The sequence below is a fragment of the Lutjanus erythropterus genome, chromosome 16 (assembly GCF_056507025.1).
Source record: "Lutjanus erythropterus isolate fLutEry1 chromosome 16, fLutEry1.hap2, whole genome shotgun sequence".
Classification (NCBI taxonomy): Eukaryota; Metazoa; Chordata; class Actinopteri; order Lutjaniformes; family Lutjanidae; genus Lutjanus; species Lutjanus erythropterus.
The window spans coordinates 28,073,050-28,092,871 of NC_139332.1; the positions used below are offsets into that span (position 1 = coordinate 28,073,050).

The following is a 19,822-nucleotide window of genomic DNA, read 5'->3' on the forward strand; positions in this document are numbered from 1 at the left end:
CTGCAGGAACGCTAGACGGGACAAGAGGAGGCTAAAGCTAAAGATGGCCCATTATATGGGTGTATTGAATTTATATTGTATGACAAACTGCAGTAGATGCACCAGTGTTGCATGTAAAAGAAAAATGTACTTTGCGTTTTGCTTCAGTCAATGCCAGTTCCTCTTGTGTTTATAAAAACACTGTCGCTCACGCTGGAATCATTGAATGCATCACTTCCCTTTATTACTGAGACAGAACATCAGATGTAACAGCAGGATATACTGTTGGCTGAATCACTGCTGTGCTGCACAAGCCAGGAACACGAAGTTCCAAAATGTTTATAGCCACGGCAGCTAGCAGAGCGGCTCTCCCACACTAAAGCACAACAACTTCTGGATGGATTGAGACAAAATCTGGCACAGGCATTCATGGTTCCCAAATGATAGGTGATCTTCTGACCTTTCCAGAGGCTGACATTTGTGGTTTTGACTGAAATGTTACAACAACTATGGGATTGCCAGTGAAAGATATTTGTATTTCCCCTCAGGATAATCAGCATAAACAGATATCTGCATATGAAAGCAGGAACTGTAGGTAAGGGACAAGACTTAGGCATTATATCGAGAGTGTTCTGGTTTCTGTTTGTAGTCCGACCAATCACATTTGAGCAACTGCATGCAGGTAAACAGTTTGTGTGGAGAGCAGAAGAGGCTGAACATATTGTTCAAAATGTGATCTCAGATGCCGTGGGCTACAACAGTCTGAGGATGATTTAGATTTTTAAAATAAGTTGATTTGCATTCTGAAATAACTGAATTGCTATATAGTCGTCAGACAAGAGCTGATGGCTTACAAGACTTGCCACCTGTCCTGTATAACACACGATTGTCCCTTATTGAAAAATAAAATGCACTGTCCCTTACTGAATCAATACAGGACACAATTTGTCCCTTCACATTCGTACATGTCTGTCACTGATTGTGGAGACTGAAACATGCTTTTTCTTTCTTTTTTTTTTTTGCTTTAATACAGACATGTTGAGCTCAGGTCATGGGGACATGAGCTAAAAAAAGAGAGAAGCTGTCCAAATACAGATCTAAATGACAGACAGACAGCCCACGAGTCCTCAGTCATGTCAGTGTGAGTGAGTACAAGGCAGACTGTGCAGTTTGTCATAAAGTATTTTCTGTCACCTGTGGTGGACTGTCTGACTGTCCAAGTGCAACAGCAGAGGCCCAGAGTGGAGCTTTGACAGATCAAACATTTTGCCCAGTGTCTATGATCTGATGTCTGAATCCTTCATGTAACTACTGCAACTGTGCTTTACTCATACTGACTTTGCATTTCCTTTACAGTCATGTTCAGAGTAACAGGACTTAAGTGGTGCAAAAATATTTACCAGAATGCAGAAAATAAAAAGTTTGACACTCATTATATCACGAGGGAGGATCTCCAGACCCCCTGCTTGATTTGTGTCCACATGCCTGGTGTCGCTGGCAAGCTGTCCCTTATTTTTACACATTGAAGGTGGCAACCTCACCCGAGACTGCAGGATGAATTGGAACCACTTTGGTTATTTCCTTACATTTTTATATTTTTTATTTTTTTATCATTCAGTACCTCCAAATCTGGCATCCCTATCAGCCTCAGTTGTACTTTGTGTTTAGTGCTAATAGACCTTTATCATAGCAGCCATTTTGATGTGAAACTGTAGAATAAACACACGTGATGCGATTTGGATTAATAGTCTGTTCCATTCAGGTCAAACAGAGTCGGGGTGCTGTTGTTGTGCATGTTGGCTCACTGGAAAGACTCTGCTACACTTAATGTAATGAGACCTTAATTATTATCATTGGTAACAACCGTGTTTACTATTTTATATCAATATGACTGCCAGGAAAAAAGGGTTATTAGCAGATGTTACCATGCTGACATACAAAACTACAATGGCTGACATAATAAACATTACACCTGCTAAATTTTTGACAGACTTCAGATGAAACCTTGATAAAAATCCACCAATACAGCCTCTTCCATGTATTATGGCACACAAGCATGGCTTTAAAAATTGTAATTAAACTACTAACATTCTGCATAATGTTGGAGTGATGATGTGGCGTGGTTTAAAATAGTTTCACAAATTAGTAGAGACATTGCATAATCATGTCATTAATGTCAATTAACAATGGTTCAGCACACCGAGTAAGCAACAATGAACTTGTCAAGCCTGCTGGTTTTGTGTGGCCCTCTCATCTGCAGGCTGTTTGGATGCCATTGAGGAAAGTGCAAGTTAATGAGGACCTCTGAAGTCTGAACTAGGCATTACAATCTGATGTGCGACATGAGAAAAAGAACTAAACTGCACTTTGAGAACTACATTGTGATTGTACATGACTATAAGACACAGAGTGGTTATTTTGGGTGCGAATGAGAAACTTGTTTCTAAAATACAGAACAAAACTGCTCCTATTAGACAGATTTTCTCACCTGAGTCGGGGCTTTTGATTTGGAGTGCTTTACCATCACTGCAAGAAGAAAAAACACACAATCGTATATAACTTTAGATGGCTCAGTTATATGATTTCAAGTACTAGTGACATTGCATTAAAACATGTATAGTGCTGCAGAGATGACAGAGAGGTGCTGAGTCACTGTTCACTGCAAGTATCCACATGTTGCATGCACGTTTCCATGACAGTGCAAATCTCTGCAGCTTGTATGTCGCATCATGTCAAATTTATAACATGTCATTATGCTCACATGCTAGTTTCACATTCTTAGTCAGATGGAAAAGTATGCCTGTGATGGCTCACAGTAATGTCCCTAAGAATAAACATGTTTCATTGCACAAATAAGTATGAAAGACCCATTGTGTCCTCTCACATGGGTAAACCAGAACAACTCCAACCACAAAACAGAGTCAGAGCCAACACGAGCTGGCAGTTTCTGGAAAATGTGGAGTCTTGGAGAGGAAACGCTAACATTTTACAATTACCAGGTTTGGAAAAAAAAAAAAAGAAGCATTTCCACTGAGTGTTCCTCCTAGTAAAACTGAAGTTAAAACTTCACAGTAAGCAGCATTGTGAGCCTATCACAGGCCTCCACACACCCACACAGAGGGGGGGAGGTAGGGGCACACCTACCCGCCAGGTATCTCTCCAGGGAGGGCGAGGAGCTCTGGTTCCAACTGTAGCAGCAGAAGAAGAAGAGCCAGACCAGGAGCGTGGCCAGCACCAGGGCGAGGACCCAGAGGAGCCGGGCCACAGCTGGGTTGGTGACAGCCCAGGCCGTCAGGATATCCATGCTGAAGACTGCTCGTTACCGCCGGTAGAGCCTCACTGTCTTAGTCTCAGTGTGATTCCCAGAGTGTGCGTGCAGCACAGCTCATGAATGGGTTGTAGCAGTGGGCCGGTTTGTGTCCTCTCGGGGCAGCCACAGTGCCTGCAGCAGCAGGAAGAAGAAGCAGCAGCCAGAGCAACGGCAACCACAGATGGATACCAGCTGTTCCAGAAGGAGCCCTGCACAGACCTCAGCCCACGTCAGCTCTCAGTGTGTGTGTAAGCGTGTGTGTATTAGCTCGTGCATGTGTCTGTTGTGTTTTACTGAGTCCTGGAAAAGTGTGAGCTTGTGTGTGCACAAGCAAAACCGTGCGGAGGAGTGGCTAGGAGTTAGAACGGCTGGCATAATCGTCAGCCCCTCCCAGGCTGAACATCAGAAGGAATCTGCACATGGACCAAGAGGCTGTAATGTCGAGAGGCCACTCAGAAATGCACCTGGGGGGACTTTCCCCTCTCTACCTGAACACCTGACAGCAGTAATGTCTGTAATGACAGACGTACAACTGTCTCCTAACACACAACCACACATGCCTGTCATTTCTTCACAGTCATTAACCAGGTTGAGCCATTAACATGACAAAACCACAAACTGCACTTTCAGCTGCATATATCTTTGACAGACAGGCTGACAATGTGAGACAAAGGTAACAAACTTTAATAGACCAAAACTATTCATCTAACAGGTTTTGAACGCTCTGTACAGCTGCATGTTACTGTAATAATACTTCAGTATGTACTCAAGACCGCTTTCAGAGCACAGTTACACAAGTTAAATATTTGCTGATGATTTGCTGAAGTGGAGTGGCCCTCGCAGCATCATTCAATATTCAGAATTAAGGTGTGGTTAAACATTTGCTGCACAAACAGAAACAACATAATCTAACTGACAAGGTTAGCTGGGGTAAAAGTAACGAATTACTACTTACAAGTCTTTTTTTGGGTACTTCTACTTTCACGAGTCTGTAATTCTACTCTTACCTAAAACTACAACAAATGATTTTACTACGATCAGATGAATCGAGTCTGTGTTTTCATTTTCCCAGGCAAAGTTACAGTCGTTAGGCAGTTAAAATGAAACAGGAGCAGATTTTTATTTGGATAGTTTTGTTTTTGATGTTATAATTTGTGGTCATGGAAGAGGAAACACAACCAATTTTGTCCACAGGGGCCTCAAAAATTTAAATTTGAAAGTTTCTTGTAGTAGTTTCAAGTAGGCTTTACACTTTGTTCATGTTTCCACTGCAGGAACTTTCCCCAGGGACTAGGTACCTTTGGAGGAACCATGTGTCTCTTCTGCTATGACCAGGGTCTAAATTAAGTCCATGCTTTAAAAAAGTACTGGAATCATTTTTACAAATCTGCAGCTGCACACTGCTCTCTTTTTTGTTCACTGCGCATCGTACTTCACTACTTTTAAAATTATAATTTGAATTACTGGCAAAGCATTAACTACCAGTGGTTGAAAATGAACTAACACTCAAAGTAGTTTTTTTACTCAAGTATTTTTTCAACAGTAGTAGTTCTACTCGTGGTCAAGTAATATTTCAGTACTCTTACTTTAATAGAATTTTTTTTAGTACTATTTCCACCACTGATGTTACAACAAACAAAAGGGGGCTGAAAATGATCAAGTGTGTGACTAATGCATGATCTGTGTCTTGTGAGTTTCTGTTCTGTTCATTCAACCTGATCTCCATACAAACAGCATTTCCCAAGTGTTTCTATTCATTTCCCAATTCCTGCCTTTCACATCAAGGCTGGTTGCAGGAGACAAGTTCAGGGTCTGTTTGTCAAGTTTTCTTTCAGTTTTATTTATGCATATGTGTGTTCTAATGTTTAATAATTCAAAAAGTTGATTCAAACACGGGAGTAGGAACCACACTGTAGAAGAGATTGTGAAATGCTATAAATGGGTGCAGACAGCAGGGAAAAAAAAGTGAACCAAGTGCACCATCTAGTGGTCACACATTAATAAAGGAAGAAGAAGCAAATCTCTTTCAAGAGGCAAAATAATGTTTAATGTTAATTCTTAACACTTAACCTCAAATAATTAAACTTGTACCATATTCCTAAATAAGTTCTTAGTTATGAGGAAAAAAAGTCTCCACTTAATATGAATTTACCTCGAGTGATGAGAACCTCACCAGATGCTGCAGCCTCCTCTCGGATAATGTTCATTGCAGCAGTTAAATAACATTGTTGATATACCGATAAATAAATAAATAGAATAAAAAGCCTAAATAATAAATATCCCCACAAGCCATCTGAATCCTCTTGACGTTGATTTCCGTCTTAATAGAAGCCGGAGTCTTGAGCAGCCCAGTTTGGTGTCTGAGAAAATAGCACAAAACAACACAAAAAAAGAAATCGAAGAGATGTTAGAAAAAAAAAAAAAAATGTTCAGACTGCTTTATAAAGTCAACAAGAGATTTTGTTCCAAATTTAGATTCTCTCCAGCTTAAAACACCTGCCAGCTTCTCTCCAAAAATGACAAAAAACAAACTATGTTCTGACAAAATTATGAGACTGTACAGACTATATGCATAATCTTTGGCAAGTACATGAACTTTAAAGTGATGCGGTTTCATGTAGGGCTGCACAAAAAATTGCATAATCATCTCTATCATAGGTTTGGCTTCAACTTGTGATTGACGATTAAAACTTGTGCTCTTCTCATAGAAAACTCTGCAGCATGTCAAATGAAGCGAGTCCTAAACTAACAGCCAGTCATCCTGCAGCAGCAGGCTGTGCAAAATTTCCTGGATGTTGCGGCTGAGGTCCAGAGTTGAAGAGTAATAATGTTATACAACAGAGAGCAGACGGGCAAGACATAAATCAGATGTCTGGAGCAGAAAGTGAAGGGCTACTCCCTCATAACTGATGACCATCATTAGTATTTTGGTTTTAGGGCAAGTGATGTTAGGTAAGAACAAATCCATATGAAAAGAGTGCATGAGACTTGTGTCTGCACTGTAAAGCAACACAACCAACTTGTTCAAAAAACACCACAAACTGCAGTACGACGAATGCCTGAAGGCAAAGAAGAAGAATGTTGCCAACATTACAGCCGAGTCCCCATCAGCTCCTACATCCATGTTAGCGTACAAATGTCGCACAAGAGAACAGTGAGTTGTGAGTGAGGACAGTGCTTTTTTAAAATTTATTTTTGGGTAAAGATTTTTGGTAAAATTTGATTTATATTTTGCCTCTAGCAGATGCACTGTGATGTGTACATTAGGAGTGTAGCACAACATGGGAGTGAAAGCAGTGCTCTGTTTGTTTAAATGTGAAAGAGCAATCAAATCCCTAAAATGGCCATAATCATTCAGCCATTGTTTTATGTCACAAGCAAATAAAATCTATTAGCAGAAAATCACTGAAAATGTGTTTTCACATTGATCCATCAGAGGGCAGCAGGACAAAAGAAAGTCGTCCTGCACACACTGACATGTAGAAAAGTTAAGCACTTGCAATGTCACGTCACTCACCTGTTACATGTAATATCTCTGAACTAAGGTCTCCTTCAGTGTCTCACAACTGTCCTGAATTCTACTTTCAACTATCCCAGATGTAAAAACCACTGTCCCAAACAAACGTTTTTCTTCATCATTTTATAATATATATGGTTTTATGACTTTGTTTAAGTAACTCTTCACTTGCTTGACCCGCTCTGATCTGCCCTGGAAATTCAGCATGTTGTTCTCTGCATATCTGAATATAAAATTTTAATCACCCAGGTTGTTTGGCCAGAGTTAGTTTTAATTTTGTTTAATTTTGGTCTTTTTGGACAGAGTTATTTCCCCGCCCGCCTCCTCCCAGCCAGACCTGAAGCCCAGACAGGCTGCAGGAACACTGAACCTATGTGAGTGCGACACTGTAGGTTTAAAAACATGACTTTCATTGGAGGAGGTCTTCAAGTTTAAGCAAATCAAGCCATGAACAAGTTGTGATATTTGTAAAAAAAAAAAAAAAAAAGTTAAGTCTCGAACTCAGTTGTGTTCATAACAAAAAAGAAAGAAATCTGTTCATGTTATTCATATCTTAAAATGTTTAATGCCCTGTCTACCTCATTCCTGTTGCTGTGGGCCACTTTCTTCTCAATGTTCATTGCCAACATCTGGCTGCGGAAGGACAGGCTCTTGGTCTTCTCGATCACCTGCTGGTACGGCGACACCGCGTTGTTGCCCATCACCACATGACCCTGACAAACAAATTCACAAACATTTATTTTTCTGAAACTTCAAAGTGTACCACCAGTGAAATCCTGACAGGTTTTGGATGCTGCCTTCAGCCTTACAAGAGCAAAATAAATACACTGACAGCGCAATATTACTATACAAATTAGTAGTCTAGGCAGGGCTGTTTATGCGAGGCTCAGTGATTTGAGGCTCATCTGACTGAAGGTGGATCAGTGAATGCAGAGCCTCACCAGTTTGGAGTCGATCTTGGCATCGAGCCTGGCGTTACGAATGAGGTTGACGATCCACCTCTCCGCCTCCTCGGGCGTCATGTTGAGCTTGTCTGCCAGCATGCTGAGTGGAAAGAGCGAAGGAGGAGGGGGCATTTCAGTCAAGTAAATATCCTTCGGGGGAATCCGAAGTCTTCAAAGTTCCTTTTTAGCTATTTACTGGTGGGACATAAACAACATCTACAATTTGGGAGCACTGAGAAGTAAAATTACTGCAGAAAAAAAACCACATCTGGGTATAGACGTTGAAAAGATCTTTTCATCATTTCTTTCTTATGCTACAAAGAAAATGTGCTTTCACAAATACAGGCACAGCACATACTGTTAGTGACTAGTGAGACAACTTCAAGGACAGTTTACCTGATGCTGATACACTGGTGAATACGGCAAAAGGTCTCAAAGATGAAAAGACGGGCGTTCTCAATGAAGTCCTCAAGGCAAGCCACTAAGAAGAAGTCATTCACAAGAACCTGAAAGAAGAAAAGAAAAGCAGACTTTAGAGACATGCAGCCAGAGAACAGAAAGACACTCAGGACAAAAATCAGAAGTGGACCAAATGTTCCTTCCATTAGTAGTAGTTCTTGTTTCTTCACCAGCATGAGGCACATTATATATATAGATGAAGTAACTGTCTACATTTCAATAACTATAATTTCAAACCATACCCATGTTTTACTGGTATGATAAGTATACTTTAAGTACGCTACAGTACATAACAGCACTGCATGACAATCACACATGATGTGCTGGAAACCATTTCCTGTGGTCAGGCTGTTCTGGCAGAAAATGCAGCTGCTTGTTTATCCACCCATACATTAAAATGTCCTGGTCAAAACTATCCAACCTCAAAATGCGAGTAAGTATTTATAAGATGGTTTTGTGTTGGGCTCCTGGTTTGGATAATTTTCCTCATTAAAATGCACATTTATGAATCAACGTTCCGCCAAATGTCCTCAGGTTTTAGCTGTTGTAACAGGAGGTTCCTGCGGTGTGAGTGTGAAGGCTAAATCACGTACTGCAAATTTAATAGCACTTAAACAAAATAGGAAAATTACTGAGGTTTGCAGGCCACACAGAATACTAATGGCTGCAAATACTTCATATAGTATGACGTTAGCAGACATATTGCTCTGAGCCCTCAGGAAAACTGGCAGAAACCTGATTGATTGAAAACTGATTTGACTTGTAGTGCAGCTTCACCAGAGGTGAAACAATTTCAATGTTAAATTGGAAATTGATCAAAATCAAAAGAAGAATTCTGACTCTCCCAGCACTTTTTTTTCCCTTCCCACCCTGCACACTTGTGGCGTCCGGCGTCTATATGGAAGAAAAACAACACTTCAGCGATGACACAACATAACTTGACGGCCATTATATTACACTCGATACCATATAGACTTTTTAAAGAAGAGAATGAAAATGTAAATTATACTTGCCTGAGCACAGAAGCAATGATCTGTTGAGCTCTACAAATCAAAACTGGTAGTTTAATACCAACAAAGACATCAGTACTAAATTATTATTATCATTACTATTATTATTAATTATTATTATTATGAGTACGAGGAAATCTGCCTTCCCACGCATGAAAACTCACCAAACTTTGCACAGGCCTATGCCAAACTTCCACAGGTGGCTCTGTAGGCTAAGTGTCCTGATGGGGGCGCTACAGGAATTTACATCTAAATTTTAAAACAAATCATGCATATGTGCTGCAACTTTTCTATTTACACCAAAATGTGGCTCCAGTTGAGCAGAAAAATTCCCATTATTGTTTTCTTCAGAAACTGTAAAACTAATTAAATCTATCTCCTCCCACATTTTTTTGCTCAGTCGACACCAAACTTGTTCCACTACATGTTCATACTGTTCTCTGCAAACGACCCAGACGGATATCTGATTTATCAAAAATTGAGCCCACAGTGCATTAAAATGTTTTACCTTAAACAGCAGTGTAAACACCCACTACAAATTCTTGTGAAATACATCTCTGATGCTCATGAAACAACATGACAAAATTTAGATGTCATGGTCGATGTGGTGTGGTAAATTTCCCAACTGTATCTCAAAAACTGATTTTTAAAACATCTTGTATCCTCATGTTAGCTTTTGCAGTCAATTAAAAAGAGAGCACCTTTAAACAGCAGTTTGTTACTTATGGAGAAACCAGTCTTTGTGAAAATAAATTACAGGCATCTATATGTTGTGTAGATGAGGTATACAAATTCTCAGATTTTTTTTTTCTGCTTGAAAACTGAATTTTTGACACTAGATTGAAATTTGATTTTGTGCATCCCTATTGATTGACTGATTAATTGACAATGGTTCGAATCATACACTCGATGGTTCAGATGTCTCAAAGTAGCTCAGAGATATGTACTTTAGTTTTATTTATTTATTTATCATATCACACACATGCCAGCCTGATTTGCAGGCAGGTCTTTTGGGCCATAGAAAAATTCAACAGGGCCGTATCCAGCCCACTGGCCAGTAGCTGATATGCCGACTTTGTGGTGTAATATTGTTCAAACAAAATGCCTTTTGACAAACTCACAAAACAATGTTCTGCCTACAGTCTTTCCCACACATAGACTTTACTTGGGCGGGCAGCCCAGATATATTAACAGCCACCCAAGTACATTTGGAGACCCATTTAGCTTTTTTTTGAAAATCCATCCAAGAGAACAATGCCATCCACGATACACTGATTCTTTGAAAAATCAAAAATGCGAGTTGTGCTTTTTGGGCAACTTCATAAAACATCCTGCTGGCAAAGAACGTCCACAGAGCAGACACACACACGCACACACACACACACACACACAAGCACACACACACACACACACACACAGAAAGAAAGAAAGACAGAGGAGGGGCAGAGGAGGTATGAGACAACTAGTGAGCAGTGAAGTGATTAAATAAAACATTTTTCCCTGGTCTTTCTTAAGAACAGGTCACTAAAAATTATTAGTGAGCATATTAAAGCTGTTTGTGAGTAAAGAAGTTGGAGAATTTAGTAGAATTAAAATAAGAAATAACCTATTAGAAATAGTAGGGTCCCTACCAAAGTCATTCTGTGGGAAACAGAATGGGCACAGTTGCAGTTGTAGGATATATCACTCCATAAATCTTATTTTCCTCATTAAAAAAAAAGACATTTATGCATCAATGAGCCTCCAAACCTCCTCAGGTTATCTGCTGTATAGGAAGTTCCTGTGGTGTGAGTGTGATGGCTGACTCACGTACTGATGTTGACTTATATTATTGTTCAAAGGAATGTCACAGCATAATGTTCTGTCTATATGCTCACAGCTATTTTTACATTTAATATAATGTATTCTCAAGGCATGTTTTTGAAGAAATATACAGTATGCATGTATGTATAAACTATTACATAACAAGATGCTAACATTTCTCCATTATTGTTGCCAAGCTCATGCTAAAGACAACATGAAACCAGCCAGTCATACATGAGTCATAAAGCGATCACCACACAAGACACAGCTGCACAACGTTTTCTAGGAGATTAAGTCCTGACATCTTTATCTGTGGTTTTAAAGCAACGATCACAGCAACGTCAACTGGGATGTTTGGCCACCTCAAATATCCGGAAGAGCTTAAATTTCTGAATACATTAGTCTGGGATTTTGAACGGAGACGTGGCACCATTATTTCACAAGGAGCTCTTATTGTGTAAGAAATCCAATTACGCAATGCTGTGGTGTAAACACAAACTGAGGCGTCACAGCCCCCACAAAAATAATCCACCAGTTCACTAATATTCACATGTTGTGATACAGACAAATCAGGTCCAGTGCTGACATTAATATTTTACATTAGGCCTGCAACTAAGAATCGTTTTCATTATCGATTAACGGTAGAATAAGTATGATTTGTCAGTTGCTGTTTGTAAAATATGTCAATCATCAAAATTTCCCAGAGCCCAGCATGATGTCTTCAAATTGCTTCTTTTGTCCAACCAACAGTCCAAAACTGACTAATATTCTTTCCATCAACTGGGGCTGGGAATCTCTGGACACCTCACGATTTGATTATGATTCAGAGCGATAGGATGCGATTATAAAATGATAAACGGTGACAGGGGATACCGGTCAGATTGTATTCATTTGCAGTTCCTCACAATCAGCCATCCTCACCACAAAAAAATGTTACAGGCGATTACAATATCAAGAATTCAAGGGTTTTACATTTCTTATTATTGACTTTTCTGTATCAATTCATAGTCTATCAAGAGAGAATCGCAATGCATTTAAGTAATGATTATTTCCCCCAATCCTACCATCAACTAGTCATTTAACTGATGAGTTGTTGTAGCTCTATTTTACATCAATCAAAAAGTTCTCTTTACACAATAGAAGACCTTAATTATAAAAGAAAACTACACACAGGAAAGGGAAAAACATCATATGATAATGTTTATACAGTAATTAAGATGAGTTGTTGATCTCTAGAGGAAAAATGAGCAAAAAGACATAAAGTTAAATCCCCCTGATCATTAAAAGCAAACAGAATCCGTGACAACAGAATGACTTAATGAACTATCCTCGTTCTTCTGTCATTATGCTCACACTCTGGATCTGGCAGGATGGTGGAGGCCTTCACAATCACTGCATAATTTATACAAGAGGGTTAAAAGCCAATTGATGAGAGTGCTCAGAGAATTTGCAAAGTGGTCCCTCAACACAACTAAAAAACTGCAGTCAAGGGTTTCCAAAGAGAAGGCAACCGAGCCCCAAATCTGACAGCGGTTCCGCTTTGAAAATCAAACTGAATAAAAGTAAGAGCCAGCAAATCAGGCCAGACATGGATTTGCCGAGGCTGAATAGCTGCGAAGTTAAATGCCAGGGACTCAGGAGATCAGAGCACCATAGCTGGGGGAAGCTTCATATCACCCCTCAGTCCCAGGAGACAGCTAACTTTTATGGGGCGATTTAGGCCTTTGCACCATGACAAACACACACTGTCAAGCAGGAAAACTGAAGGAGGAAAACCTTAGGAGGCCACCCTTACCGATTCACACTCCCTCAGCTTCTTCTGGGCACTGTCAAAGTCGAAGTTCACATAGAGACATTCCACAAACTCTGTGATCGGGTCCTTGTAGGTGTACGACTCCTGCAGAAGTGACAGAGAAACCATCGTTCATGTGTTGACTGAATCCTTGAGTCACATTAGGTAAGAATTATTCATCAAGCGCACCTGTTGAATGACTTTCACCAAGTCCTTGAGCACTTGTCTGCGCTTTCGTACATCTTTGTTGGTGATGACTGCAGTTGTAAGGTATCGCAGGATGTGTGGGCACATTGTCTGGATGGCATTCAGGTACCTGAAAAACACAAAGGCAGCACACAGTGGTACCAGCGTTAGTTGCCATCACAACGAATTTGGGTACACTCAGTTTTTCATGCTCCAAAAGGAAAAAGAACAACACATTTTTTTTTTTTAACAAACAGAATTTGTGCTGAGAAACCTGTGATTCATGCCATTGAATACCTCACTGGGTACGATTTAAAACACGACCTGTACAGTTTGTGACAGCAACAACTTTTGATCAGAAATACATTTAAGGTCAAGGAAATGACCACACAACAGCAGGGCGGCCTTCCAAATAATTAGGCCTCAATAAATGTCATAGGTGACAAATCCAGTGTGTTCCTCAGATTTATATTTTTGAGTAAGAATTTAACATAAGCTCAGGAAGACAGCATGATTGAGCCTGAGTATATGCCTTGTATTGTATCTAAAATAGGTGACTATTCTTTGCTATACTGAAAACAAAGCAACTCACTGAGGCTGATAGAGGAAGAGCTCGATGATGTTGTCTCTGCCTTTAGGATGGTTGAAGAACACAAAGAGGGACCAGTGGATGAGCCACGTCCTCTGCTGGAGTGACTGGAGAGGAGAGCTCACAGACTGAAAGGAGACACAAGTGGAAGATGCTATGAAATGCTGAAACAACCAACAGTTTTAGAACAAGAATTACTGAACATAATTCAGACAGAATTTCAGGGACAAACCTTACAGCCAAATTGCAATGAAATGACCAAGAAACAGGTGATAGAGAACAGATAATTCCACTCTTTAATCATGACTGGCTGAGCTGTGTTTGAAGCTGTTGTAAAACACTCAATAAACACACCTGTAACCGCTTTACGTCAGTATTACTGCGCCAAATAAATTGTTTCAAAATGTCAGATTTTGTTGTGAAATGTGATTTACTGGGTGGGCTAAGCGCTGATGAGTAGCTTCAAAAGATGGAAGAGGGAGATAAAAGGGAAAGGAGAAACTATTAAATTAATGGCAGAGAAATTGAAGAGCTGAAAAGGGCACAAAACGAAGATGGGAATCTTAAACAGACTATGGTCATTTATTGCCCGCCAGGATGAAATCTGTCAGAAGTATGCAACGCTGTCATTCAACAAGTGCACAAAAAACCCACAAAGATGCCGGTGAAAGAAACAAAGAGAGTCTACTGGGATATATGTTTGAGCATTCAGGGAACCCTGCTGTGTCTTGTCGCTTTGTTGGAGAATTACCTCTTATTGCTGCTGCTCAATCCACCAGCCTTTTATCTCCATCCACTGTGGACAAACTACACCTGTAATCTTCAGTAAGTTAACAATATGACTTTTACTAGCTTGAATGCAAAAGAAATGGCGCATAAATGTAAATCGTCACACTTTCTGGTGCCCAAACTACAACAAAAGATGGTGGAGCAATATTCTTGTTTATGCCAGCATCATGAATGAAAACACACCTGTTCACAGTCAAACACCTGTAATACAGCACTAATTAAAAACTGCAGTTGGTGGCAATATCCAGGTAAATACTAATAATCACCCCAATATTTAAGCATGCTTTCCACTACGTCTGTGTGTTGCTCGGCAACCATTCTGCCAAATGTTGCTGAACAATCACAGTTATTGGGGGAAGAATGATTATTGGTTATCAATTACTGAATGTTTTGTTGCTGTGCATTTATTTCATTAAAAACAATAAGCCACGTTCCACGTCTTGTCAAACAACACCCAGCAGCTTTTCTAAAATCTCTTTAAACCTCAGTCTCATTCTGTTACTTTGAGTTGGAATTTAATGCCCCTGATGAAAATGGCTGAGTGTTGCTGGTTTTGCCTGCGCTTTCATCAAGCACAGAATTATCTTTTATTTCAAATAGAAATGGGTAGTTTAAAATGTATGAAACAACTCGGAGTGGTTTAGATGGGTTAGATAATTAAATACAATAAAAAAAAAAATTGCGGGCTGGGTTATATTATATTTTGGACATCATCCGAGGGAGCAGGAGCTGGCAGTTTGACATCTCTGCATTAGATCTTCCACTGGGTACTTTTATTTGATTTCAGTCAGGGCACTTTGATATCGGTTCTGACGTTTCATAAAATAAGCTTCATTCTCACAGTCCGAATTTACCAGACATTGCAAATGTCATTTTATGTTGTTCTGGGCTGCTTGATCCATCTCAGTTTATTTTTATATTCCTAATCCAATTGATTACAAACTAGTATTGACTGCATCTGTAAAAGAACAAGACGTTTTGTTTCTTAAAGTGCTATTCACTTACATTGTTATCAATAGTCTCTCTTAGTCGAGTGAGATCCTCCATGGCTGCTTCCCAGTTCTGCATCAGGATCTCTGAGGCCAGTTTCCCCCACAGAGAGCTCAAGGCATTCCTGTCTGTTGAGGGAACCTGAGCAGAGAGCGACATGTTCAGTGTATCATAATGTGACTGAGAAGTATTCTGGAAGCAATAATTAATCAAAAAAAAAAAAAAAATAGATGAAGACCATTTCATCTATTACTGCTTGGAAGGAACTTTTGCTATTCATATGTGGTTATTCTTACCAGGACACGAAAGAAGTAGAGGTACTCTGCAGCCCCAGAGTAGTTACCACACTCGTACTGGAATTTGGCGTACCTGTACAGAGTGTCCAGGTATTCTTGTCGAAACTAAGAAATGAAAACAAAGGACATACAAACTTAAATTAAAGCACACTGAAAACTGACCAGAAACCAATTATACGGAGATAACATTTGGCTTTGACTGAAAGGTTTGACATTTCTACCTGCAATTAGCTGGCAAAGGGTCATTATAAAATGTGTGGCTGTGGTATGTCTTCAAACAGTCTTTTGCCTTGGAGTGCAGTCAGACTAACCCACTGTTTTTCAAACTGCAAGCACTTTGCTCTTTTTTCTTCAAAGAAAGCTAATTGTGAGAGGCTTCAAGGCTGACAAGAGTGCGGCTGATTAGGGAATGTGTCTGCATCTTTCATCTTGTTAGTCAAAAACAAAGCCTTTTTTCACACTAACAAGTCCTCTTTTTATAGTGCACACAATGTGAACAGTCTCATTATGTACTGACAAATCACACACGAGAAGAAGTGTAATTTATCTGAAGATTGTATAAAAAGGGTAAAATCCAGAAACAATTGGCAGAGGAGTTTAAAGTAGTTACTCTGATCACTGAGTCAGTAATGAGCACTTTGGTGGGTGTTGTTGGATGTTTTAGGATTCTGAGATTTGGATAACAGTCCTGCTGGCTCACAGTGGCAGCTGGTTGTTATGGAAACAAAAACATAGGCCTGGGCAATAAAACAATAGTTATATGTAGAATCAACAGACTCTTCATCAATAGCAATCAGAAATTTGATCAATAAAATGTTGAATACTTTGACTATACTACACATAAAGAATATGACTTGGTCTCATTAACAACCTATCATATTCCCTGATAATAAACAGCCAATCATTTAAGTGCATTGTTCAGCTGCACAATTTACATGTAATACAACAATGGAAACAGCAAGGAGTGAGAAAATTAGTGCACATGGAAGGAAGGAGGAAACTGGTAATAAAAAAAGGTCTATTATATGTATGCCTCGACAAATAGTAATAAAAAAAAGTGGTTAAATTCAAAGTGAAGTGATTAAATAAAACATTTTTCCCTGGTCTTTCTGAAGAACAGGTCATTAAAAATTATTAGTAATTGTCAATAGACTGAAATTAAACATTTTAACCTGATAAAGGTTTCAGTTATATCAAACAGGCCTACAAAAAGACGCTGTGAAACTAACCTTAAAAGATTCAAATTTTTTTAGAATATGGGGAATAGAGTGAAAACACAATTAACATCAAAACTTACATTGTGTTTCTCTGAAAGATAGTCGAAGAGCATCCTCCCATCCCTGATTAAGAAAGAAACAAGCAGATCAATAGGTGTCAGTGTTCATGCTGTGTTCATCCACACAGTATCACACTACTGTCAGTGCTATCATATAAAATGAGTAAAGTATTTGAGAAAGATGCATTTCTTTGACAAGTTTGTCTGACCTTGTGGACTGCATCTGTCGAGTGGTCTCTGGGTCTTCAAACATCTTGACAATTGGCTCCGTCTCTGACTGAAGCTGCTTCAGTTGGGCCACCACTGTACTCCTCTTCTCCCTCAGAGCTGAAACGGGACATATTCTCACATTTACCCGATGTTGTTACATAAGTGGTGGTTAATACAGCAACACAGAGCAAACTATTTTCTAAAAAGTATTTTCTAGGCAGTAACCAAACACTTTCCAGATTACGGCACTATTATGTTATGATCTCTTCAGTTATGTTTACATGAAACCTAGAATTCCACAAATAACCAGAGTAACACCTCAATTAGAAGAAAAATGCCTCAATTGGAAGAGACTGGCTTGATACAGCCGGAGTGGAAGGAATATTCAATAAGACTGAAAGGGGAGGTGTAAACATTTAATCCTGAATGGTCTGCTTCCACTTGCACATTGGGTTGACACAACATATGAACTAAGGGAATAGTCTAATTATTACCATCTAAATTATTATTACATCATCAACGACGACCAGAAGATATATTTACCTTTAATATTTTAAAGCTAAATGTTTTGACTATATTAAATGCTAACAGATCAGGACAAACTATTAAACAGCTGTCTTTCTTACAGTGTGGGATCTCCTTGTCCGCGTACAGGTTTTTGTACACATCCATGGCGAAATCCACCATGTTTGTGTCGCTGAGGAGGTCCAGCTTCCCCTGAAGAAGTTCCTTCTCATTGTAGATCTGTTACGTTACAAAAACAAAACATATTTCCTTTCCTTTGGGACACAGACACACTCAATTTACAAAGAAGTGAAGCAAACAGAAAAAGAAAGAAATAACATCGTCTAGGATGACACAGTCATGAATGCAGCTTGTTGTAACAAACGTTATCCTGTCCGTTGGTGAAGCTAACACGTTAGTTAGCAAAATCTCTAACAACAACAACGTCACTTTCCGGATTCGCAGCAATTTCCCGCGACTACAACTAACATTATAGCAACATTAGCTACATTACAAAAATAAAAGATCAAAATAAACTTATAGTTAAGCTAGGGTTTGTTGACAGTTGAGGGGCTATCTGCCGTGAGCGCTAGCCGGCTGGGACACATCGATGCTAGCTACAACGATGTTTTCAGCTATAAATGGCCACTAAAACACGACTCCATTATATTTTGATTTTATACGACCCAAAAACTGTCGTACCTCTTTCACAGACAGGAACTCCAAGAGAGGAAAGACCAAATGCCGGTCCAGAAAGTGTGCTATCTTGGTTGTCAAATCGTAATCCGCCATCTTTGCTGGCTTCAAAAAGAAACTTTATTGACAAATACAGAGTAGACGGAAGCTGGTGAAGTGCGTCAACTCATTTTCTCAACTGTAGTTTTTTCTTCTTCTTTGAGAATAAAACAATCAAATACAACATACACAAAAACAATTAAACGTGGCAAATAGTGAGTGTTAAAAAAAAAAGGAAAATAATCACAAACAAGCAAAATATATTTGGCAACACAAACTACTGTACTGTCTTTGCCTGTCATTAGGCTACACCCTAAATGGCATAACTGAATAAATTAGCAAAAGACTAATTACAGTAATTGGTCAACTATTCTCCTTCTAATAAATGTGAATATTATATTTACCTCAAGTAATGGCAAAGCTATTACTGTAACATCAGATTAACAACAGGTGAAGTGTTTTTTTTTTTTTTACATATCAAATTATATTTAATTCAACTGTGATGAAGCAGAGCTGCAACAATTAGTCAATTAATATATTAGCTGATTGAAAGAAAATTAATTACCAACTATTTTGATAATCAATTGATTGTTTCAGTAATTTTTCGAGGAACAATGTCAAACATTTTCTGGTTTCAGCTTCTTAAATGTAAATATTTGGTGCTTTTCTTTGGCATTTATTATAGTAAATGCAGAGTTGTTCTGTTTGGACTGTTGCTTTGACAAATGAAGTAAAGTTTTTGCTATTATATAGACTAATCAAGAGAGTAAGTGGCAGTTTAATCAATAATGAAAATAATAATTAGCTGCCCTAGTAGAGACGGACAGACAGACAGAGAGACAGACAGAGGTATAAACAGAAGTGACATTTTTAGGCACCACGCAGACATCGTGTTGTGTTGTTATATTGAATGAAAATCCTTGCTGACCCTGTCTTTTTTTCATTCTTAGATTGGATACCATTTTTTGGGAACCAGCAACATCAAAGAATGAAACCCAAATAACCCTGAAAATGTCACAGTGTCCCTGAAAGTGCTTTAGCCACATGAATCTACAATTGGTTTGAGAGCTCAAGCTGTGGATTGGTCCGCATTAGAACAGATTCAGATTATTATCCCCTGAAGCTATTACAAGAGCTCCAGACAGCCAGGATTGTGGTGCACAGAATATCTCTGTCTTGGCACAAAGGCACACAAATATACCACCCAAATAAGCAGATACCAGGAAACAGAAACATATTAAAGGTAGACTTCTTATTATCTTGGTCTGGAAAGTTGTTAGAAAGGCATCTACGTCTACATTTAGATCAAACATATGGATGGAAGGACACTTTGGGCTCTGTGGACCAACCTGGATGAGACTCTGCAGTTTTATTGACCTCCTTGAGGTCAGAAGAGGGACCAGTCAGACAGGTAGCAGCTGTACCCACAGCAG

At 39.2% G+C, this 19,822-nt stretch overlaps 1 protein-coding gene across 1 annotated transcript; it reads right to left on the reverse strand.

The window, feature by feature from the left end:
- Positions 1–5,313: 5,313 nt before the first annotated feature.
- Positions 5,314–18,559, reverse strand: eif3eb (eukaryotic translation initiation factor 3, subunit E, b). Its single transcript, XM_084739139.1, has 13 exons — positions 18,357–18,559; positions 17,777–17,894; positions 17,150–17,267; positions 16,962–17,004; positions 15,665–15,769; positions 15,384–15,509; positions 13,593–13,717; positions 13,004–13,130; positions 12,818–12,919; positions 8,147–8,256; positions 7,748–7,850; positions 7,385–7,519; positions 5,314–5,649 (listed from the first exon to the last, which is right to left on the reverse strand). Exons 1-13 carry the CDS (start codon positions 18,444–18,446, stop codon positions 5,611–5,613), a joined length of 1,341 nt encoding a protein of 446 aa, XP_084595265.1. The 5' UTR covers positions 18,447–18,559; the 3' UTR covers positions 5,314–5,610.
- Positions 18,560–19,822: the final 1,263 nt, after the last annotated feature.

Coding starts and splice junctions, on each gene's coding strand:
- eif3eb (XM_084739139.1), bottom strand. CDS start 18,446: ATGGCGGATTACGATTTGACAACCAAGATAGCACACTTTCTGGACCGG. Junction 7,851..8,146: donor CACCAGTGTATCAGCATCAG/GTAAACTGTCCT, acceptor CTTTCCACTCAG/CATGCTGGCAGACAAGCTCA. Junction 7,520..7,747: donor CCAAGATCGACTCCAAACTG/GTGAGGCTCTGC, acceptor TTTGTTTGTCAG/GGTCATGTGGTGATGGGCAA.